This window comes from Haliaeetus leucocephalus, unplaced genomic scaffold (genome assembly GCF_000737465.1).
Source record: "Haliaeetus leucocephalus isolate CR32 unplaced genomic scaffold, Haliaeetus_leucocephalus-4.0 Scaffold656, whole genome shotgun sequence".
NCBI classification, from domain to species: Eukaryota; Metazoa; Chordata; class Aves; order Accipitriformes; family Accipitridae; genus Haliaeetus; species Haliaeetus leucocephalus.
The window spans coordinates 18,658,908-18,684,446 of record NW_010973092.1 but is presented as its reverse complement, the minus strand read 5'-3'; the positions used below and the strand labels follow the sequence as shown (position 1 = coordinate 18,684,446).

The 25,539-nt window shown below is 37.2% G+C and overlaps 1 protein-coding gene across 1 annotated transcript in view; it reads right to left on the bottom strand.

Moving 5' to 3' along the window:
* RANBP17 (RAN binding protein 17) overlaps positions 1-25,470 on the bottom strand; it is a 163,347-nt gene extending 137,877 nt beyond the window's left edge. The window contains exons 1-14 of the mRNA XM_010579252.1: positions 25,070-25,470; positions 22,526-22,637; positions 21,741-21,887; positions 20,673-20,763; positions 19,295-19,461; positions 15,851-15,916; positions 15,209-15,313; positions 12,313-12,478; positions 9,479-9,552; positions 8,918-9,037; positions 8,515-8,661; positions 7,211-7,383; positions 4,349-4,542; positions 308-413 (exon numbers count right to left, since the gene is read on the bottom strand). Of these exons, the coding sequence (XP_010577554.1) occupies positions 308-413; positions 4,349-4,542; positions 7,211-7,383; positions 8,515-8,661; positions 8,918-9,037; positions 9,479-9,552; positions 12,313-12,478; positions 15,209-15,313; positions 15,851-15,916; positions 19,295-19,461; positions 20,673-20,763; positions 21,741-21,887; positions 22,526-22,637; positions 25,070-25,470 (2,069 nt within the window). The remainder of the gene's footprint in view (positions 1-307; positions 414-4,348; positions 4,543-7,210; positions 7,384-8,514; positions 8,662-8,917; positions 9,038-9,478; positions 9,553-12,312; positions 12,479-15,208; positions 15,314-15,850; positions 15,917-19,294; positions 19,462-20,672; positions 20,764-21,740; positions 21,888-22,525; positions 22,638-25,069) is intronic.
* Between the last annotated feature and the right edge of the window lie 69 nt (positions 25,471-25,539).

Below are 25,539 nucleotides of genomic sequence, written 5' to 3'. Positions count from 1 at the left end.
TAGCTACACGGGCATATCTAAACACTACCTATAGTAAGAGACATATTTGCCTTTAATCTTCTTTCCTTCCTCTGAAACATAGTTTTGAAATGATAGCCTTAATGGCTCCTTCACTGCTCAGGATGATGAATCAGGAAAGATCAAAGCCAGCAGAATGGTCTCAATCCACAGAAAGTCAGTACAGACCTTGAGCACCCACCATCCAAAAACTGGACAAAAATTGAGACATTTAAATTCAAAGTATCTGCTGATACTAAACATCATTAAAAAAAATCAGAATAAAGAATTCAAAACAAGCAATACTTACCGACAGGATAATTCTCCATCCATGGCATCATGTTCATCAGTACTAGTGTATGTTAATCGTCCTCCCACAAAAGTACCCACAAAATAGACAAGCCATGCCAGACGTCCTGACATTAAAAAGAAAGAACAGTTAATGATTATAAACCATTATGCTAGTACAATACACTTCCATAAGGTATCAGCAGTTCTATAAGGTGTCAGACTGCAGAATGCTGTCAAGAGAACGGTTAGGTTTCTCCCTCTACCAGATTTAAAACCTACCAAGACAAATCAACTAACAAAAAATTCTGAGCAGAACTGACAGATAAACTAGAACAGCCTATTAACCTGGACATGCTTATAAATAAAACACAGAAGAATTAATCTAAAATACAAATTAAGCAAACTCAGCCTGGTAAGATTAGATATACATTAACCTAGTATCCTCACTTGCCTGCCACAAGTTACTTCAAGGCATGGAACAATTTTATCTACAGTGGGGCTGTTAAATCTACTTATCATAGCATTAGGAAGTAATTGAGACTCACTACAATCTACTTGTTTCTTACTTCTATTTCAAATAAAGAACTCTTTGTAGTATTAAACTACTATCTAAAGTGATTTGCACTTAAGAAAATATTTAAGTCAGACATATTCTTCAAGAAAAGAGTTTGTGAACCACCACATAGTTTTGAAAGTCTCTGCGGACTGTTTTCTAAAAGGATTTGAAAGACAGAGCTCATCCATTTCAAGCCACACTGTCATGCCTTCTGATCTTCCAGATTATTTAGCTGTCAGTTTCCACTAAAGCACTTACAGGATCCACTGGCAAAGGCCTTATTGAGTAAAGTACAACACAAGGATCACAATTTCTGTAAATTCCATAAATAACTCCTTGAGTTTGTGTATGTACTGTATTCTGTACAGATTTTCAAATACTGAAATCCCGCTTTATAAATAAATATGGAACTGTTAAGTTTACAAACACTGAGCTCAGGGGAATTCTTTTGGCCTCTCTCTGCTGGAAAATCATTGCCATATTGCAAAACCTGGATTATTTTTATCTCTGGCACATTAAAGTGGAGTATCTTTGAATTTGACCTACTGATACCTACTCAAGCCATGTAGGTTCCTGCTTCAGCTTTTTAAGTTGTGACTCCAGTAACCAATGGTATCTTCTCTCAGGAAGGATGCACTATTTTCCCCTAAATTATGATCAAAACTAAGACCTGAATAGCAAAGTAACATATAGACCTGTTAAAACTTCAGGATACGACTAAAGGATTCTTCCTCAACTGAAATGCACTGAGACTACAGGTCAGTAAAGCTATTTTTAGACTCCATCTTCATCTGGTCAAATATACTTTGTAATAAATTAAAATGAACTGGTTGAAAATAACACAGCAAAGACAACTTGGAAAAGTTTCCATTTAAGTTAAATCAAGTTACAAACAAGACTTCTCAGTAAGTGAGATATTTACATAAACTAGAAGATGTCTTGCCCTCATTACCAGGGTTTTAGCAAGTGACAACAGCGTAACTTACAAGAGTGAAGATAATACCCTGGTGAATAAAGTGCCTACTGAACTCATTTTGAAGTTTAACATAAAGGATCAAGTACAGATAAACAAATGAGGCCACGTTGTGACTGTAAAACAATATTTTATTTTGGCTATTTCTACGTACATATCAGGACATGCACGGTATCTACCAAAAGTCTTATTTCATGTTTGTTTCAAATCTCTGATAAACTAGTCTTCATTTACATAACAATAAAATTCACTTAATTTCCCTCCTGTTTTGCATTGTTCTATTTTGAAAAACCAGAAACGATTAATAGTTCTGAGGTGTTCAAGTATCCTTATGGCCTGTCTCTGGTGACGCTACATCATAAGTAATTCTGTTTCAGTACAGTGTGTTCTATACATAAAAAAGATGCTGAGATCAAATATACACAAAAAGATAATGCAGATTATGGAATAACATGCAGATGATTTCAACACAAGTACAGGAAAGCATTCAGGTTTATCTTAAATCTCAGTCTTATTTTTTAAAAAATACCACACAAATATGTAATACAGTCTGAAATCTGCAACAAAAACCACTTTGTGACAGGGAACAAGTGTTAACTTTTGAGACAAGACAAGATACATGAGGAAGACTTCTAAATATCGTCTCATATTATTCCTGTTCCATTCCTAATAATCCGGAAGAACGGTATCAGCTGTCCACCAACCAACATATTTCCCTGTTTCAAGACCGCTGCTTCTTCACAAACAGGACACTTCCAAGGAAAACCCCATCACACACACGTTGCAGTACAAACAGCTGTTAATTTAGGACACTAAAAGATTGCACCATCATTAGCAAAACACCAAGGAACTGAAGCATCTAAGAGAACAGCCATTGCTCAAATGAATTTAGCATTAACAGCTACTGAAGAATGGCCATTTGAAGATGGTATCAAAAAGCAACTGTGAAGTGGTGCTAGCTGGTTCAAAGAGCCACCACTTTGGCCAATAGCCTTTTTTTTAAATAAAAACCTGTCTTCCTTTTAACAAATTGCAGTACCTTATTTTTAAGTATATAGTTATTTTTCTGATGATAGTGCTCTTCTCTTAGCACAATACCAATTAATAGGTATGACTTCTTTCCCTCAATTATACCTTCACTATTTAAAATTTTCAGCACATTCACTTTTGCAATTACTGAGGCAGACAACATCTTTTCTTTTAGAAAATAATTATTGCTATAATAATCTGTAATTATGGTTTATAACAGCAATAATCCCAAAGAAATCAGTCATTACCATAGATCACAAGTAATCATTAACTACTGTTAATGACCCATTTCTTGGGGATTATTGTTTTAGTAAACCATGACCGCATCACTATTGATACAGAGAGCAAGGACAGTATAATAAAATGAGATCTTAATATTACATTAACTTATTTTGTAACATTAAAAGCCATTAAACATCTAAATTTAACTATGTATATCTAGGGGATATAACAGTTATTGTTCAATATGAGCACAAATGTTTAGTTTGCAGAACAGAAACACAGTATTTAAACTGCATCAAATGTTTTCTAACGCATAATGGGCAATCCCCAAAGGACTGACACTGAAAGACTCCAACTGATTGTTTCCCTTTATATTCCATTCCTCAGTCATGGGGAGCCAAATTCAGACTGCAGCTGGTCAATGAAATCAGGTCATTAATGAAAGTTCTCCCAAATAAAAGTTGACAGTTGCATGGAAGAAAGTGGAATGAGGTAAGTAGGAGGTCTTATATAAATTAGTGAAAAAATGGCTCCTACATAGAAGAAAATCAGCATATTCAAACTCAACAAAAAAGCAGCAAAATAAATCACAAACATTTAATAGCATGCAAAGAAACAGCTATATTATGCAGTAACCTGTCTCACCTTTTCAAAACAACACCCTTTATCCATGTAAAGATGCAACAGCCATAAGATAACTATATTAGGAAAGAGCCAGTAGTTACAAAGAAAATTTAAGTGAGACACAGACAGGACCGAAATAGGTATATGAAAAAAAAATATAAAAAGTACTTATTATTTTTACAACTTAGACTACAATAAATAACTTGAGTTTCTTGAAAATTAGGCAATCCATCTTAACAGAGCTGTATAACATAAATTAAGGTTTTTAATGTTACATTAATTTTTACAGAGAGATAAATGCAAAAAGAACAAAAGTTAACATCTTCATTTTCAAAAGCTGTTCATCAAGTTGCAGCTGGTTCCCGTGAGGGCACCCGACGCACTAAAATGTCAATTTTCAGAAATTAAAAGTTTTTACAACTCTCATGCCTATATTCTAAAGAGGTAGCAAGATGTTAAAACAAACATAACAACTGCCAATGTATCCTATTTAATACAAAGACAAGTAGTGAAAGTGTAGTGCAAGGTGACTTGGATCATTAATTCCTAGTTTCAGAAAAGGTCTAGTTATATCTGCCATAAGATCACTATGCTTTTTCACATGCACGTATACGGTTATTGGCACATAAAACACAGTCTAAAAATTAAATACTAACCTTCCTGAACTGTGATTTCTAATGGATTCCTACTAGAAGAGTGCAATAGTTTTTGGTAGTTTTGTGCATTTTGGTCAAACAACTGTACAAGAAGTGTACAGGTCTTTTCGTATTCACACCTGCTAACCGTGCACAGTTGCTCCAGCTGTTGGAAAACTGTAGCTGTATCATCCAGTGGATCTTCTAAGCCATCTCTGGAATAGACATAAAAAGTGACCACTTAGCCACTGTTGCTTAAAAGCTGTTTTCCCATCCAGATCTTATACCACTGTCACTGAAGTGCTGAACTATAAAAGCCTTAGCAGCTGGTGAATACAACGGAGATACATAAGATCTCATTTTATTTACATACATACCCATGCACATCCACACAAACACAGAACAGTATTCTACTTGTGCCTTCCTCTTAACACGTATTTTAAAAAGCAAAGAAGAGAGGAGAAGAGGTTGGCAGTATGAACACAGAAAAGTAAATCCTGAAGAACTAAGGTCCGCTGTGCCTGAATAGAATATTAACAAGCAGCATCTTTCTCAGAGGATAATGGGGGGAAAGAATGGAATACTTAGTAGAAATGGATTTTGCATATTCATCAAATTAAGCACAAGACCATGATACCAAAGCCAACAAGCAAGCTTCAGTAAAATTCCATGCAACTTCTTTACAAATCTTTATTTTATTCTGCTGTAAACATGCTGTGACCCTATGGAATGCCTATAACAAAGAGACCAATAGTCTTACCATAAAGTGTAACTATACTCATTACACAAATCACAATAGTAAAGGTTTATTCATCAGAAGGTTACCCTTTTATTGCACAGGCAACAAAATCTACAGATAAAGATAATATCCAAAAAGCTAACAAAGCTAACAGTGCTAACATCCAAACTCTGCAAAATACAGAGCAGCTGAAAATCCTAATGTTCAAGACGGGCTGAAACAGACATCTTCTCAGGTATTTACAAATATCTGAAATAAAAGTTCCCCTTCTAGTTTGTAGAAAAGCATCCTCTTGTAGACCCTTTGTAGAGGAATCATTAGTTCCTCACTCACCCTTACTCAAAAGGGAAAATACCTATTCAAACCCTCCAAAAGGGCAAAAGGGACTTTCCTTCCATTGTTCCAAACTACTTCTCTGTCTGAAGGACCAGCTGGAGGCTCCTGAATGGGGGGTGATTTTATCAACTATACTGGTTTGTAAGAAAAATGGTCATTCCAGCAGACAGGATTTGTTTGCAAAGATATCTATTAATCTCCTTGGAGCAAACAGAAGTCTTATAAAATCAGCTCCCAGACATCCCATGTTTCTCAAGAATGGTCTGGACATTTGATATTAAAGTCTACATTTGATACTGCTGTCTACAGAAATGCCACAACCGAGGATCTTCATCACATAAGACAGTAAGACAATACAACAGTGGTACACAAATCACTTAGAGCTAGGAATGGATACATGCCAACAGCATTACCAAGACCGTCTTAAGAATGACACAGACTGGTAGAAGAGAAGATCAGTGCTTTCCTCATCTTTTCCCTGCTGTCTTTTTCACAGATTAGAAAGCTTAATCTTCCACAACGTAACAAGGACATCCAGAAGAAGCTCTCATCAGTGCCAAACAAAGAAACTGAATTTTCAGTGCTGATGGTGATGCTGATGAAGGCAACAGCACATTTCAATGGAGCTGGTCATGCCAGATTGTTTGACCCAGAAGCTTAGCCCTAATGATTGCTTCAAGTCTGGAAGCTGATATGGAATGTACCACTCAGTAAAGAAGAAAGCTGAGACGTGAATGTTCAAGCCTGAGATTTCATTACAGAAAAGCTGAACAGAGACGATAACTTAAAAATGCCAAAAGAAGCGTAGGCTGGTTGAGAGAAGGCCCAGGAAAACAGACTGCACCTGCAATCAGCTGCTTGTCCTTCCCTGTCCTAGCACTGGAACACTGGAAGCTCCGCTAGGTACTATTAATTCTTGTTCCTGAGACAATGATAGAGAAGCTCACGATTTTGAACCATTAGGAAGTCAGCCTTTAACATACCTATGGTGATAACATAAGGCAAATAACACCAACTATAGCTTAGTCACTGAACAGTAAAATGACAGATTATGTAATTTGCAGACATGAGATTTTGGCTAAGCTGAGACAAAAGGACAACAATGGTGAAATTGAATGCACTTCCTCACACAAACTGAACAAATGACATCATCTCAGTAATGTAAAATTGAAAAGTAAAAGCAGATGTGGCTTGTTCTGCAGTCCTGTAGTCTGACAGGAGATCCTACCAGCAGGAATTCATAAAAGCCCCTGGAGAAAATTAAATCCTTCCAACAATCCAAACACTTTTTTTCTTGTTTGCTATATTATAGTGTGGACTGTAAGGTCATTTACTTAAACTATAAAAAGAAGACTTGAACTAACAAATTTTAAATTGGCCAATTTCAATCATGCTACTCTCTAGCTTGTTCTATTCAGTCTCACCCTTTCCTGTGCATGGGGTTCATTCTGCTTTCCCCTATTACCCTCCATGGTCCTAGAAAGTGACTCATCAAGAAAACATGTCACAGCTGAACAATATAGTTAATTTAGATAGTCTTAAAAAAGGGGAGAGGGGAGACAGACTTTTTTCAAAACACAAAGGCCCATGAGAGAAAAAACAATTAGAATTTACATTTGATTTTGGCCTGGATTTAATAAGCAAAAGGACTAAAATGCTATCAGCCAATTAGGATCATCTAAAGAAATTGCCATGGTAATCAGAACCAGTGTACTTAGATTTTTAAACATAACCAAAATATAATATGCAACAAAACAGAAAATTAAACATTCCATATTACAGTTTTAAAGTTGCAATTACAAGTTTACCTTATAACTACGGGAACACATTCCAGTCTAGAAGTAATATAAGCTTTTGTTATCTCAGGTGCATATGTATCTAAGAGGTGGGGTTCTGCCGTTTTCACAAAAGGTACAGATGCTACCATTCTTTGCCACAGAGTTAGCAAATAATGAACACTATTTGGAGCGAACTCCCAGTGCTATAAGAAAACAAAACATACTTCTGTTAAAGCATCCTAGTGTGAAATTCTAGTTGTGAAACATGATGCTTTCATCTTAAGTAGCCTTATTCATTCACGTAACTACTGAAGGACCCGGTCAGAACGGAGTCATACTATGGCACACATTATAGAGTAGATCCAAAATTACTTGGCACTCTCACCTCCTTCAAGTGAAACCCACGATTCAAAACTCAGAGCTAGGCCTAGATTATAACACAGTGCATGGTGAGATTTAAGTGCTACAAAAGGGCCATTCAAAAATCCTAAATGTTGAGTGGGAAACTGCCTAGAGCCACCTAATAGGAAATGTAAAGAACAGAAATGCATCTCAACTTTCTTTTCTCTTCCAAGCTTATGGAGCTGCCATTGGCAACTCAGGAATTCAAAGGCCAAAATCTTCTCCTAAAGATAACTATCTTCAGCTGTTATTCTGAAGACCAGAGAAAGACTCTGGAAAAAATGCTAAAATAACAATTCTAGTATTACTCAAACAGTATGCATGCCTTTATCTTGGTGTGTTTCAAATCTGTAAAATTTTTAACACTGTGAGAATCTTGATCCTGTGATATGTGTCCTTCTCATACAAATGTGGGTCCCTCAAAAATTTAGACATTATTCCACATAGCTTCTGAATCTAGCTCAGATGGGAACTTTGCACTCAGCAGCTCAGCATACAGGCAACTCTGTGTTTGTACATATATATATATATGCACAAAAGCAGAACTCAATAGCCTAGTCAGTGTAGGCACTTCAAAGTTTACATGGGAGCATAGGTGTAAGCATTTTAGGGCTGGATAAAGGGTTTAGTTTGTTGGATATTTTTTTTTTTTTTTTGAGGGTGAGAACTAAGGCTGGAGAATTAACATCCATATCTCTCCTACTTCCGTTGTCATTTTCTTCTTTAAATCTGCTCCCATTACAAAACTTCATAAGAGTGGGAACCAGTTCCAGAACGTTTAGAAATCTAAGTTACATCACTGACAAAATATATTTTTACATAAAGACAAGCCTCACCACTTCCTCAAAAAACACCAACACAGAGAACCAGGATCAGCTCTCTCTGTCATTCAAGAGTTGAAGAAAAGAGAACACTTCTGTATATAATCTTACCTGTAGGCTAGTAATAGTAAAATTTGCTATAAGTTGGATGACTTCTGGGTAATCTTTCACCATTACTAGCTCTCCTAGTTGATAGTTTGTCTTTAGCCGAGCCAAAAACCGACAGAATTCGTGGTAATTACCCGGATCAGATAAACCCTAAATTTGAAGAAGCAAATTTTTAAAAGTTAACAGCTTAGTCTAACAGAAATTTTATGAGCACTCTTGCTAATTGGGTGATGATTTTATTTGCATAGGGGTTTTGCTTTGTTTTGAATAGAAAATCAAAGCAAACAGATGTCTGGCTGAAAGTGGTTTTAATAGATTCAGTAGATTAATGAAGACTGTAACTGGCAAAACAAATCCACAGTTCTTTTAGCATTTCAAATAAATGAAATAAAAAATAAAGAGATACCTGTGGATTTTCAAGTATTTGTTTCACTCCTTTGATTAGATTACCAAGATATTTGGCACGTTCTGGATTGCTGAATAAAGATCTCCTTGTAGAAGCAAACTGAACTAAACAAGAAAGTGCCTGAAGAATAAAAAAAATACTGTAAGATTAAAAAAAAATTAAACTTTCAGAATAATCATCTCTTAACCTACTGATGTCTGTAGTACATTCTGTGGCTGAAGATTATTTTTGCAGCAATATCTATACAATCATTGAACACAATACGGCTCAGTTTTAAAACTCCCTTTTACAACAGCTTCTGACTTCATCAAAATAATTGGGTGGGTGTTTTGTATGTGGCTGAGTAGTGCTGAATTGGGGGAGGAAGGGTCTGAATGCTTTCAGATTCAGAAACGAAAACTGGGGCTGAAGTTCAAAGAAAAGACACTGTGACTGGGCACTGAGCCAGGGGACTCATAACATGCTAATGCACAAAATAAAACAGGGTCTTTTGGCAAAGTATAGATGTAAAAAGACTGTTCTCCGTAATTACTTGAGTGTAAATCACTACATGTCACTTACTAACTGAGACAGCATTGGTGGAAGGGAATGATACAAATCAAAAAACAGGTCCAAGGTCTCTGGCTCCAGGAAGACTACGGAAAAAGATAAGTTGGTTTTATCACTCTCTACAAGCAATAATTAAGTATCTTCATTTTAATAGAATCATCTTAACAAAAAAAGTAAGAGAGGTATCACTGTAGTTGAGAATAAACTATGAATAGATGCATTAATTAGTTAATTGTACAACATTAAACAAAGCACTATTCTCTTTTTATCACATTTAATCTATCCTAAAGCTCATAAAGAATACTCCCCTTAAACTGCAGATGATGCAATAGTCAGTTGCTTATAGAATGCTGTTCTGTAATAGATGTACATAAACTGATTTCTTCAGGTTACTATAGTAGTACACTAAGACAAGACAGGTTCCAGATACTAAGGATTAGTTTAGTCTGTATTTATACAAAGGCAAGTTTTTAACAAAAGTTCCACAGGCTATCCTGAAGTCTAGAAACTGATAAACGGAAAAAAATGCTTTAAACACCGAGTTACCAATTCACTGCAGAATCACATCAAATGAACTATAACATTACCCCATTTCTGAAGGGATAACAACAGGCTAGAAAAAGTTCACCAATAATTCATAGTTAAGTAATCCCACAAATAAAGTAACATTTCAAAGTTGTTTCATTTATAAGTATTATTTTATATGAAGACTTGTGTAAAATAAAGCATCCTATAACAAAGGTTAATTTCCTTAGGCACTCTCTGTGTTTAATGACTACAGGGAGATCCCTCCACGGACAATTAAAATATCTGAACTAAAATCTTGGGAAAACCTATCCCCTTCTCCTTCCTAGGGTGCCTTGTGAAATTACTGTCACTTGCCCAAATTCAGTCTTTCGTCAGTATTCCCCCGCTTGCCATATATTATTGCTCTTCATTCCTCACACTGACATTAGAGGCTACTGTACACTAATGGAGAAGGAATGGTGTTAAGCATGGAAACTGATCAAGAATAATATCGTTGAAATAAGGAGGAGTATCAAACACTAAACTGTCATGCTGTACAGGTAAGCCAGGTTTAAACCTCCCATCTTAGGTATGGGAAGCTGTGTAGCTGCTTTAGCTAGACAGAACAGACTTCCAGTCAGGCTCATTTATTTTGCCAAGAAGCAGGATAAATTAGCCTACAAGAAGCTCCATGTTGCTAGTGCTAAACTGTGTGAACTACCCAAGGTAATTTCATTAAAGCCAGCTTGGACACTGTATGGGTTTGTGTGGCGAGGTTTTGGTAGCAGGGGGGTTACAGGGGTGGCTTCTGTGAGAAGCTGCTGGAAGCTTCCCCTGTGTCCGACAGAGCCAATGCCAGCCGGCTCCAAGACGGACCCACCACCGGCCAAGGCTGAGTCCATCAGTGACAGTGGTAGCGCCTCTGGGAGAATGTACTTAAGAAGGGGAAAAAAACCTTGCTCAATTGCAGCAATGGGAGAATATGTGAGAGAAACAACCCTGCAGACACCAAGGTCAGTGCAGAAGGAGGGGGAGGAGATGCTCCACGTGCCGGAGCAGATTCCCCTGCAGCCCATGGGGAAGACCATGGTGAGGCAGGCTGTCCCCCTGCAGCCCAGGGAGGTCCACGGTGGAGCAGATCTCCACCTGGAGCCCGGGGAGGACCCCACTCCGGAGCAGGTGGTTCCCGAAGGAGGCTGTGACCCCGTGGGAAGCCCACGCTGGAGCAGGCTCCTGGCAGGACCTGTGGATCTGTGGAGAGAGGAGCCCACACTGGAGCAGGTTTTCTGGCAGGACTTGTGACCCCGTGGGGGACCCACGCTGGAGCAGTGTGCTCCTGAAGGACTGCAGCCCGTGGAAGAGACCCACGCTGGAGCAGTTCGTGAAGAACTGCAGCCTGTAGGAGGGACCCCACGCTGGAGCAGGGGAAGAGTGTGAGGAGTCCTGCCCCCGAGGAGGATGAAGCGGCAGAAACAACGTGTGATGAACTGACCGTAACCCCCGTTCCCCATCCCGCCGTGCTGCTGGGGGCGAAGGAGGTAGAGAAAATTAGGAGAAAAGTTAAGCCTAGGAAGAAGGGAGGGGTGGGGGGAAGGTGTTTCTAAGATTTGGTTTTATTTCTCATTACCCTACTCTGATTTGATTGGTAACAAATGAAACTAATTTTCCCCAAGTTGAGTCTGTTTTGCCCATGATGGTAATTAGTGAGTGATCTCTCCCTGTCCTTACCTCGACCCACAAGCCTTTCATTCTATTTTCTCTCCCCTGTCCAGCTGAGGAGGGGAGTTCCACAGTGGCTTTGGTGGGCACCTGGCCTTCTGCCAGGGGCAACCCACCACAGACACATATATTTATACTAGACTGCCATCTGCACTGTATAAGCCCAGGAAGTCAAACCTCTCGAGTCTAAGAGCCAAGATGCAACCCTTCTGCTGCCTTCATTAACAAGGTCACATACTAGAGCAAAAACACATTAAGTAAAAATGTCACACGTTTTTTTCATCAGGAAGAAGACAAGAGAAAACAGACATGCTACAAGTGTTGTACATCTCTAAGGTGTTCATATGCCAGGAATTAGAATAGTATTCAGTGTCTAATTGGAATAATTTGATTTACTGTGAATATCTATGTTACAGACTACATTTATTATTTCTATCCGTAAAAATAGCAATAGCAAAAGTGCGAGAGAAATAGCAGAAGAGGTTTATCAATAACTCACGAGCAAAAAACTCCACTCCACATGAAAAATTACTTTATATACGCAAGTATTGTGACAAAAGAAGTTACACAATCCACCGGGTATAGACTTCAGACTGCTAACACTTATGAGCCTTTCTTACTTGTTCTCCAGTTTGTTGGAATCTGCACAGTGCATAAGTCATCTGCAGATTCATCAGCTGAATTTCCAATGAAATCAAAATTAAGACAGTTTAGTACGAGCTTCAAAAGTTGCATTGCTAGACTCTGTTGCTGTTGGTCCTGAAGGGTTAAAGGTTTTGCCAAGAGCTAAGGAGAAAAGAAATCTTGTTAGGTCACCTGCACAGAACATGCTTTAAAAACAATTTTGAAAAGGAAAATGTATGGATATAAAACTGCAAAGTTCAAAGCAAGACAACACGTACCAAGAGAAAAATAAATCCTTCAACAATAAAAGGTAGTCTTTCCTTAAAGGCAAGGGGAAAAATCATTATTACCACCTCAGAGACCTCTTCCATGTCAAGCTAAAGCTCCCAGAGTTATAAATAATTTTTAAAAGCCTGGTGAAATAATCCTTTTGCATAAAATACTTCTAGGTAAAACTCAGCATGTCACATTGTTTGTTAAAACAGTGCTAACGTTCACTGCAAAAATTAAACTGTAAGGTTTGATGTTTTTCTCTTTCAGTTACTTTTGGAATATACGTCATATACATCATATGGGTAAAAAATATCTCAACAATTGGTTATTTTCAGTTTGATGTCCAGGCTGCTAAACAGTATGAGTTTCACAGTATGCATACTCAAAGACTGTTCCTTTGGCAAGTCTAGAAAAACCTGGCATTAAAAAACAATGAAATGAACAGTCTGTAATCTGAATGTAGCTATTTACAACACCTGTATAAATACAGCTGTCAGTGTGTCTCTACTGATTTATAACCCCTGTAGTGTCAGATTAAAAAGGTACTTTGTAAGCAAAACAAACTGTTGGGACTTGGAAGTCTACACTCAACATACTGTGAGTAAGAACACATTTTATCAATCCCCTTCTGTAATTATAATAATAATAATTTAAATAACATTTTATCTTAAAGAAATTACTACCTCAAGATTACATGCACAATATAAAGGCACTGAAAACAAACCTCAAATTCATTAGTGACCGGTGCAGTTTGTGAACATTAAAAACTGACAAAATTTTGTCTAGAAAAACAATGAAATAAATGGAAATGCAACAACTTTATCTAGTTCATCTGCCCCTTACATAGATTCAAAGTCACATCTCTCAAGTTTATTAACAAAAAGTTTTTAAATTCAGATGATAGGAATTAAAATCAACTGTATATCATCAGATGCCTCATTAACTTGATAATAAACTGTTGCACCACATTAGAATTGACACTGAATGATGAATTTGGCATTGAAATCAACGTTGAATTTCTGTATGTCTTGTATAAACACAATCTGTTTTGCCACCAATCCTCTCTGTAACTTTTAAACTCTTGGATTATTTTAGTGATTCCACATTTGTTAGTTAAGTGTATTTTTCAATGTATTATCGACACTAAAATATTTCTAAGACCAGGTTCCTATACTAAAGTTGGCATTACAAAGATACTCATTATAATTTTCTTATATTTCTGTCTGGAAATCTGTGTGATGTCACTCAGACAAACCTTTCAACATATGAGAGACTAAAAAAGTACCCGTAGACCAGCTGAACTTGAAGAGAGCTAGGAAGTGGCTGCCTCAGGATACAGGTTCTCACACATGCATTTATTGTTTTGATGTGTAATGGGGTTTGCTATACCTAAGAAGATTCTTCTAAAAATATCCAATTCTTCTTTTAAATTATACATGGTTTCTCCATTAATATGCAATTCCAACACTGATTTAAAACATCCTGTGCACATTAGCAGAGGATTCCCTCTTCAGAGGTGAGGGCCTACACATTATTTAATTGCTCTATATATTAAAAAAATATACTGCCTGTTAGCTGAGCATTGCTAGCTGACCACGTGTGCCCTTTAAACTTACTGCAAATGTGAGCTAAAACGTGCTAGTTAGACTGAAAACATACTGTGAAAGAAATTTAAGCTAACACAGTTTATCTTGTTTTTTACAGCAGTATCTCAATCACATATCTCAACCTTGAGAAATATACCTTTAGCCAAAAAGCAATTGCTACCATGATCTACTGACCCACTGTGATGGCATCTGTGTTTAAATCCTTAGCTTAAATGCCTGTGTCCCAATTTCAACACCTAATTCATCTGGTTTTCAAAAGAACTGAATAAACCAGCACTCCCAAATAAGTCAAAATAGATCAGGCAACATTTAAAAAACAACCTGCTCTCAAAAGCAAAGAGTTGCTTGAGCTTAAGAGAAGTAGAATGGTACGTCACGGTGCCACTTGCACTGCTATGGAAGGCCTTGATCAGCACAAAATGGAAAGTGTAAATTCCAGCTTTGATCTCAGTTCAACCTACGAGGTCCTGAGAGACCCAGTTTACAGTGTGCTGTTCTTCACCACCGCCTGTCAAGGCTCTTTAGAGGCTGCAGCCTGAATTACCCCAAAACGTTACAGAGAGGATAAGGGAACCAGTGAAAAACATCTTGGCCAGATTTGACTGCACTGTCATACCACAACATAGAGAATTTGTCCTTCTTCTTGGTCACTCCTAGTTTAATACATAATTCTTTTAGCAAATACTGAGACAGTAGGCCCAGCAAAACTGAGATACAATTAAATTAAGAATAACATCAAAAAAGAAGACAAGCTCAGAATTTAGATAGTTCATCTTTTACAGCAAGATATAGAGAGAGATGGTACAGAGATAAAGACTGAGAGACAGCAAGAGAGACACAGAGGGAGGAAGACTGTAATTTTTGTCTTTGAAAGTTTTTTTGGTCACTTGAGCTTAACTGGGCGTCATGTAATCCATTTAAGTACAGAATTCATCAACTCAGAAAATATTAAGGACTCAAAGTGGGACAACTATGATGTTAACAGTTTAGGTTCAATTATAAAGAGCCTCACCTCCTTCAAAAGAGAGCACGCAAGCATCAGTATCTCCTTTAGAGAGGTGTCACGGAATGAGGTAGCTATTTTACGATGTTTTGCTGAAGGTCTTGAATAATCCACCTAAGAAAAGTCAGGACAAAATAAACAATGCTCCCTTCTTTGTTAAAACTAGATGATAGGTATATCTGGCAGATTAATTATTTGACACTAGAAATTAAAATTATGGTCCAGCACCAAATATAGATCTTGCCAATTTCCTGAAGCACCTCCTTTTTTCCCTTCAAGGTTGTCTCTCTTTCTGGATGGAAAGGTCTGAGGCACTTCCTCAGGTTAAGATGTAGGCAAAAGAAAATCATTAGCAGAAATACAATTGAAAAAGTTGATCATTCACTTTGCTTCACTAGTTCTAGTGATTGTGATGAGAGAAACTTTACCCCGTATCAGATATGGTACGTATCTGGTACAGGTGGGGTCCCTGCACAAAGAATTTATTGTCTCTTTATACGTTTTGGTGGGGGGAGGAAAGTGTGTTCATCTCTTCATGCTTAAGAAATGTTTCTCCAACCATTTCTACGAAGGGCAGAAACATTTAACACACTGTTTTATCAGCAATACATACATCCCTTGCAGAAGGAAAAAAAAACCAAACATGCTTACTAGATTCATTTCCTGAGTCAGTTCTGAGAGAATCATTACTCCTATTATATAATGGTCCACAGTGCCCTACAGAAAGAAACAGATAGGATTGCTCAAACATCACAGTTTGTAGTCAGTATTTTCCAAAATTTCTAGAATCAGGTTGTATTTAGTATTTTCCAACATTTCTAGAATCAAGAAGATTTCTTAGACTGAGGTATCCTAAGCTGTTTAGAAGGCTTTCATGCCAAATTCTATCAACATTAACAGAACTAGACCTTCAAACTCCCTAATCAGCTCGGAAAAAAAACCCCAAACCTCATCATAAATGTTAAGAATTGTATGATAACAAAAACCCATCTGAAAATAGACTCTAAGTAACCACAATCTGGAAATTCACTATTACACATTTCTCAGAGGTCTGTTCAGTATTCTAGAATGGTTAAGTCAAGCTGCATGGAATTCAAACCATTAAAAAAAATATTCTGCTATGCATGAATGAAAAAGATCACAGGGCACTCTCAGAAAAAAAATTAGTTTTGAAATGCTACCTATCAAAAAACCTAATTCTCTTCCCTCCACAGTAGTAGTAGGCGTCAAACATTTGCATCTGAGGGTGCAATTTGATCATCAGTATTTAAACTCCTTGGAATGTTTTGAAATTTAGATACAATGCAGAATTTTGCATTTAATTAATAAAATTTAGCTGTCTTCACTGAGCTACTACAAAGCATTTATAGAAAAATGAAATCTGCTTTGTTAAAAACAAAATCAACTGCAATTAGGCCTTGCCATTGAGTCAGGGGGAAGATCTCTACGCCTACTTTCACAGCTGCAGTTTGCAGCTTCGGCTCTCCTGGTGTCCAAAAAGCAATGCCATCCTTGAGAAAATTTTCCTGGTATTTGTCACAACCACACTTGTTTTTGCAACTCTGAAGATCACCCGAAGTTCAACTAATAAACAATCTGGCTACTTACCAAGGGGCCTAACTTTTCACTGTCAACTATTTTGTATTATTACTTGCACCAAAGCAAATCAGAAGAGAAAATTTCAGAGAACTCTCAGGAAAAATTTATATTGCTGCCCTATCTGCATTCAGTAAGATTAAGCATCCTACACTGTAACTTGAACACAACTTTCTTTTACATTTTAAATTCTTAAAATAGTCTGTATGAATGTTCCTTAGATCACACAAACCTGCAAAACCAGAAAATGCAACCTCCCCTTTTTCACAGGTGTGAAAAGCTGTGTGGTAAATTACGAAGGAGTTGGGAACAGAACTGCAGACCTAGCTGCTAATCCCTTTTTCTATATTAAATCACACTCAAATTCACACAGAATGAACTTCAATCTGGAATGCTAATGCAGATGTATTTGAAACTACCATATGCTAATTATTAACATATATTAGTATTGTTTAGGGATTATTTTTTCAATTTTTATCTAAAATTAAATTCACTAATAGATCTATGGCTTAATTTTCTCTTCTACAGGAATTCTTAATTTAACTAAAGAAATCTCTTACGAAGCTAAATTTTCTATTTAAATCTCTATTTTTAATGAGCTACACACTGAACAGTCACACTGCAATCATTTTAATAATAAATGCAAAATCCAATTACAGTACATTCATAAAAATAACTGCAAAATGGTAGAGAAGTATACTTGAGTTTGTTTTTAATAAACAGAATATTGCAACTTACGTTTTATTAGACATTCCCAATGTAACTCAAAAAGTACATTAACTTGAACAGTATTATAAACAAAGTAAGACTGAAAAACAAATGAGAAACTCATGGGCAAGAAACACAAACTGTTAACTTCATATTTTCTTGCTGAGTTGCCAGGATCACCAACACATATACACATAATGGATCATTTTGGAAGTAAATCTCCAAACAGCTTAAATTTTCTGATTATTTTTTCTCAAAATAAGTACTAGGCTTCACATTCACATAGACACTCAGAAAGATTAATCTGTATTAATTTTTAAAACAGATTAGCCATCTCCCAGAAAACTTTTTAAGAATCTTTTTATATATGTTAAATGTATGAAATAACCAAGTCTGGCTAATAACCCATGACATCCAATCACTTTCTCCAAACTTACTTCACAGAAGATGCTGTGTATTCTGTATCTTTAGCCACTGTGTCTGACAGTACTTTCTCTAGATTTGACATGTAAATTTGCATAGTGAGCAGTTCATAATGAATGACTGCACTCTGACATTAGCAGAAATTATTTCCAATTTTCAAATACTATGCTCCAAGATCACCTCTCTATCCTATAACGCATCTTCTTTGCGACAGTGACCAATGCAGTGGGGGAACAGGAAATAATGTGGAAGGAAATGTAAAACAAGAACATTCCTTCCTCATCCAATTACTGGAGAAGGAAAATGAGTGATCTTTCCTCCCAAACTTCCCCATATCCCTACTTAGAATGCATAATTTTTGTGATATGTTAGATTTAAATGCATATGCTAAAATAGGTAAAGTTATAAAAACATCCTAAATTTATTATTTTTCTCCCTATATTGTACACCATAATCCTAGTAGAGACAGAATGTCTTTTTTTTTTCCTTTCTCTCCTCTTTACATTTATGTAGCGAGAACAAACATATATGCAGGTATCTAAGTACCCATGCACACAAATATGAATCATCAATTTCTCATAAAGTGAAAAAGCAATGGGGCAAACAAGGATCACAACCACATAACAAATATATACAGTGTCTTGCAATTTTGTGTACCACAGTTCTATCTTCACACATGCTTTCCTCAGTAACTGCAGAAGCAGGGGTATCTGTGATTTGTTCTAAAAATTAAACTGCAGGTAAAGTCCGACTACTTATCCAGAAAAGCAACAAAATAAGACCCCTACAGTGAACACTCCAACAAATAGTTTATAAAGGCACCTTTTTAATCAACCGTCCATGACAGGCACTTGAAAAAATACATTTGAACTAGTTCTAGAACTGAACAGTTCAGCACAATTTTAGTGGTCATTATTACAAGAATCACAATCAGACTCATGCTTCAAAGCTTTTGACAGTCTTACTCTTCAGATGGTGCAGCACCAGTGTTTCTAACCAGGTAGCTAGAGCTAACGCTATCAGAAATGTATCTCCACATCAGCTGAAAAAAATTAAGGCATTAAATAGAATGGCTTGACAAGAAGGGCTGACGTTTTACAATCACACTATGAAAAAGTGCTTTGGAAAAAGAAAACCAACAAAAAAACATGACAGTGCTATGAATACTGTGAGGCATCAAAACCCACAACCTTGCACAAGTATCAAACCCGCCTTGGCTCTGCATTGTAGGGTTGATCTGCTTTAAGCAATGCTCTTCACACTTTTTCTACCAAAGTGTATAACAACTAAATGACACAACACACCAATCACTAAAAATGAAGAGGTCCAAACAGAAACAAGTGGCAGAAGTGAACGATTGTTTCCTACCTGCAAAAATTTTTTTACATCAGCAATAATGTCTCTGAAGATGAGCTGATCTTTTAGGACCTCAAACCATCCTAATTTTGTAATTTTAGCAATGACTTGAACAAGAGCTTGGATGACAAAAGGAGCCAGTTTGGGTTGAGATGCTACATAGTTCAGAATGTAATTTCCTGTAAAGAAGCATTTTAAAATCAGCAACACAAGTCTTCTGTGAAGAAAATTAATTAAATGGTTCTAATAGAAACTTAAGGCATGGACTTTTTTAAAAAAAACCTATATTCTTATGGTTAGTACAATAACTGTAAGTTATGTTAAATCATTAAATACACCTAAACGTTTCATAACACAAAGCACATTACATACATGATCCATTATTCTAGGACACATATGACAACAGTTGGTGAACTCAGAGAACACTAGCAGGTAAAACAGAGAATTTTTCATTATGGTCCCATATACTAGGCACTGATTATTTCACTATGCAATAGCAGCGCTCTCAGCCAACTCAAGATACACAAAACTTTTTTCAGGCAAGAGTCTCCACTGAATGTTCTCAATTCAATCTAGAACATCCCTTTAGGTAATGCACATTACAGCTGCAGAATTCCCCTCTGATTAGAAGGAAGTTAACCTGTTTCAAAAGCTGTTGAAAAGTATAAAATTAAAGTTGATTTAATTCTTACCTAAAAGAACATTGAAATCTTTTATCAGAAGAAGCGGATTCTCAGCCATGCATTTCAGAGTACTACTATCCACAGAACTGATACAACAGTGCAGATTTTCTAAAAATCTAAATCGAATCAAATGCTCTTTGTGCAAAGCCTTTCACTATTAAAGACCTAACAAGTACGTGCTTACTCTTTTAGGATAGAGCAATGACTTTAACATAGATCCTAAAAAGAAAGGAAAATTTTGTAGGATCTTAATCCTGCAAGTAAGGACCTGCCCTGGCATGACTTTTACAAATGTTAAGAGCTGACCATAAGCAGTATTACATGCAAGTGACTGGCGGGTATACTAGCAATATCTGCAACATTCATCCTTTACAAACATGAACTAAATTTCTTTAGCATCTTGTGGGATAAATACCAAGTCTATCTTGAAAAAAATGAGTATTTTTTTAAAGTATGAATTAATCTGTGCTTTTTTTTTTAAATTTTGAAACTAGGTAATGTTATTTGTGAGTTAATTGCAGAGAAATGATGAAAGATCTCACAATCACCTTTATATTAATTTTCTCACAACAACTACCTTACGAAAAACAGGCTTGGTAAACGGAGACCTAGAGAAAAGACAGACTATCCACTGAATGGTTACTGTGCTAACATGAAGTTTTAAATCCAACTAATATAATAAAATTTTAATGACAAACATTACTTACGAATGTCAATCCTTTGTTCGACAGGTAATGGAGATGCTCTGCTTACAAGCTTAGACAGGCACGTTGCTGCTAGAAGCTGAGCATAGGACGTCTACAAAAACACATCAAAAGGTATTATTCAAAAATAGGCTAATTAAAGGCAGGGACAATAAGTCAAAACCTGATAAATAATCAATAAACCAGACTGGTTATCAGGTTTTCATTACGTTTGTTAAGTGTACCAAAAATTCATAAAAGACGTATTTTAGTAATATCTTTGTTTCGTTATAAATAAACAGAAATTACAATGCACTAATAAAAAAGTAGAGACCTAAAACTACCATCCCTTTTGATGGAAACCAATCATCTAAAAGTAATTCCACTATTCAGTGGAGTTCTTTAGTTTTGAAACCTGTTTTTAAATCACTTGATAATTTAGAACCATGACATGATTACCATGGGTCCAGCCCTGCATTAAAGATATTTTTAAACGTGTTTCCTCCTCTTCTTTCTCTCTCTTTTTGAATTATTTGAAAAACACAGCAAGAATTATAGTAGACTCAGCTTGGACTATCAAATAAGAATCAACTCCTCTATCACTTTTATCTACAGTTAACCATGAAATTAAACACCATAAATGAAACTAAGTAATGATAGGAGAATGGTTTAAACTAACAGACAACAGGTAAGCAGTTTAGGCTTTTTTTTTTTAAATACAATTTTCTTTTTCATTGTAGCTAATAGCTAGAAACAAGAACATGGTGATGTTCAAATACCAGGTTATACCACACTGTGTCCTGACACTGCTCTACATATGACACAACCCCTGATTACAACCCTTCTGAAAGTACCAAGAGCTAAGATGCTTTCTCTTTTTGTCCCTGACATCTCTTTATTGTCACTTCTACAAAGATCACCTCCAAATAAAAAAACTTCTACAATCATTTATAAAACAGAATATGTACAAAAAAAGAGAAAAGCATTTTGCCTTTATTGTACTGACATGGTAATGGCTCATGACTGAGAAACCTATGTAGGCTTCCATGAGCATGATTACATTTATGGATAACACATCTTTCAGATACTTACTGCTCCTTGTTCTAACAGAAGCTGGCATTGGCTAAGACATTCTGGGCTATCAATAAGCTCCAAGAGTACCTTCTCAGCTTGCATTCGCTGTGCTAGATCAGTTCCTTCATATAGGTGGTTACATAGTACTTCTAGTTCTGCCAGACTCTGTTAGGAAAGAACACAACTGAAACTTCCATGAAGACTTTTCAACCATGTAATATAAACCTAGATACTATATCAGTAACATGAACCGTTACCTATGCTAAGCTTTCCAGTTGATTCACATTTAAATTACAAAAAAATAGGAGGCTTTCTGTGCCAAGAAGCCAAAAATAACTCTGAAAATTAAGTTGCAATTTCTTGTTCTCTCAGCTACCAAGGTATTTTTTAATATGGTTCAATCCATTTGTTTTTCTGAATCTTCAGATGGGAAGTCCATAGCTTTTCCAAAGAGAGATGAAAAGATAGAGAACAGTGAACAGTTTGAGCTACGCTACTTGGAAAACTTCTACCAGATTTCATTTTAAAAGCTGTAACTGCTCATTAAATTACTACACCTGGAAAAAATCGGCATTGTCTGTATCTGTTGATGCAAATATCAGTGAAAGATGGGACAATTCAGAAGCTACAGTAGCAACAGAAGAGCTAAAATTCCTCTCTACTTAGAAGCTGAAAAAGTTCTCTTTGGTAAAGGGGGTGCGTGGGGGGAATATCTCTCTCCTATGTGAGGGATACGATTTATATCTACTAGTCACCGTCTCACAGAAGAGATGAACCCTTTGAGCGTGTTTTGGAATCATTACACAAACAGAAGTTTTAGCAGCCATCAGGTTCCCAAAGCCTATGTAACTCTCATCAAGAACTGGCCACGTCATTAGAAGGTACCCAGCAAAAATTTCATGACTTGAGTGCGGCCTAGAAAGAGGAAAAGAGAATACGCAGTATTTGACCAGCCTAATTTAAAAGTTTGAGTCAAAATCCTGTTCACCAGCCCTTCCAAAAAGATGTTTAGTACTTGAAATAAAAGATTTGGTTCAGCACAATCTAGCATCACTTATCCCGTAGCTCAAATGCCTTTTAAAAATCCAAGACAGTAACAGTGTCTTTGGCAACCAAAGTACATTTGGTTTTGTCAATCAAAGCATGTAATTTCCTAGAGACACACTTCTTATAATTTAAAAAATAAAATAAAATAAAATCTTCTTTTTCCCTTTTTTTTTTCTTCTTGTTGTTGTGCATATGGAGTCCCTGGCTTTGATCAGCTTTTTCTGAATTTCAGTAATAATGACATTTTAAGAGTCCCTGATTTTCAGTCAAAAAGTAGCCATGTTCTTGTTCCTTTGGAGAAATTTTAAGAAAAAGCATATTTGCTTCTGGAATGAACAGATCAAATACCTCAAAGGCTGAGCTTAGCAGAGACATGCTCTGTTTTTGTTTTTCCACCCCCTACGTTCAGAGAGAGCAGAGGAAAAATAAGGAACAGGTAACAATCCCAGTAATGCAATTTTAAATGAAGCAAGATCCATGCCAATTAAAGTGAAAATTAAGACTCAAAAAATGCAAGCATACACGTTAGGGAAAATCTAATAAAACACAAACCCTGCATAAGTGGGGTAAAAGAATTAGGGAATAAGGACATCTAGCAAAGATAGTCCTCGGACATAAATTACAGTGCATCTTTCCATCACGGAACAATTCCAATATAACCTGAGAAGCATGAACCAAATTATCATGTCATAACCAGCAAAAGTCAAAGACCCTCCTATAGCTGATCTGAAATTTAACTTTCAAATCTGGACAAACAGTGCAACAAGTTTGATAAAGTCCAGAATGAAACTGGGATATCAGCCCAATCACCAAGGTCTAAATCATCTCTATACTAACGGGCATTAAAATAGCAAACCCTTTATAAGCTGGCTAAGCAATAATTTATACAAAAAAAATTGATAGTGGATTTCAAGAACATATTCACTGTGTTAATACGTTAAGGTTACACCAAAATTTAGAAGTTTAGGCTAAGGATCAGAATTAACTTCTTGCTGACAAGTTAAAACTGTGAAGCATTTTATCTGAAGGACAACAAGGGAATTTTTAAAGCAAGCCTGAACAAAAACTAGATGACAATCTTCAAAGAAAAGGTGGTTTATTGGATATTGAGACTGATGACCTGCAGCACTATGAAATGCTTTATCTGGATACGTTTGGTCTCAGGAGAACGTTATGACAAAGTTTCTTATTGGTAGGCTGGAGGTATGGGCAGAAATCACTCAGAATTCTCAGACTGCCAAGGAACTTGCTAGATGTTCTCTGGGTTATATTTTACATGTAGTACTGAGGAAACATGCTGATTTTCCATGATTTAGATAGTGAAACCAAAAAAATACAATCTGAAATCAGCAAATACAACCATCTTGTGTGCAATGGCAACTCAGCTGAGCAATAGAGATGTTGTTTAACCTTATTAAGAAAAAATACTTGGAGAAACCAATGAGAAGTCAAAAACTAGCTCTCTATATTAGATACATATTTTCATCAAGAAAACAAAAGACTGACAGAATTCCTTTTTTATTGTGAGACAAAACACGTGAAACTGATGCCTTCAGACACCTCCTTTACTCAAACCCTTACCAATAGCTGAAAGGCGATTCCTAAGAAAACAACAATAGTGTCAATGAAAAGGATCTAGCAGTTAGATGCTGGCTGCTTTGAGTCAGGAGTAGAAACAGGCCTGTATAAGGAGTAGCATTTTTTGATCACAAAGAAGCATAACTTTTTCCAAGAAACAGATTCACATCCTAATGAAAGAGGTTAGATACTGCAGTTTATTTATTTTTTTCTGCTTGTCACACTTTCACAATATTCAAGAATATTCTAAATAAAGTTCTCCAGATACTTCTGGTCCCACCTCTCCAGCTCTCAGAAGTCCCTGGCAGCTCTCCTACTAGCCAGTGAAAGAACCAAGGGCCAAAAATGCTGGGGGCCCAGCTCCACAGCAACCCACCAGGCAGGCAGCCAAGGAGGCAAGCAAACTGGCAGGAAACCAGGTAGGTTCCCGATTAAAGTTTTGCTGACACTTACAAATTCCCACAGACATTTTGATTTTGATCAGCATTTTCTGACAGAAAACATTCTACTAAGAAAGTTCCACCAGCTCTATACAGGATGGGCATAACTGCTGAAACGACACAGTCAAAAAAAAAAAAAAAAAAGAAAAAAAGCCATTTGGATATGAGGTGATAACAAAAGATATTTTAGTGGTCCTTTTATGCAGCATGGCTGGTACCCAAGTATTTAAATAAATGCCTAAAATGGCCTCTCTAACGCTGTCGAAGCCTGCTGCCACCGACCCGGTGAAACCGCAAGGGATGCCCAACGCATGCTTTAACGCCTCGGCAAGCGTCTTCCGAGGCCCTTTTCCCGCTCTCCCCTTCTTCCGCTGTTGTTCGAGACCCAGTGTCAGTGGGCGACGTTCATCTCGGACGAGTCCCGGCGAGGGGCCGCCTCTGTTTTCCAGGGACGAAGCAGAGCAGGGAACCGACCCACCGGTGCCTTCAGGAAGAAGCGGCAACAGGAGAGCAGGTGCGGCGAGCTCACACGGCCCTGGGGTACCCGCAACCCCGGCGAGGGTCCCGAGCGAACCCACGCCGACGCGACGCGATGGGCAGCGCGGAAGACCACCCACCGCAGGCCAGCCGCCCGGCACCACCGTCCAGCCCCGCCGGTCCCGGCACCGCGGACGCGCTGACATGACCGCTCCAGCTCCCACGGCGAGGCCAGCAGCATCGCCCCTCGACCGGCCCGGCCCGGCCCGGCCCGC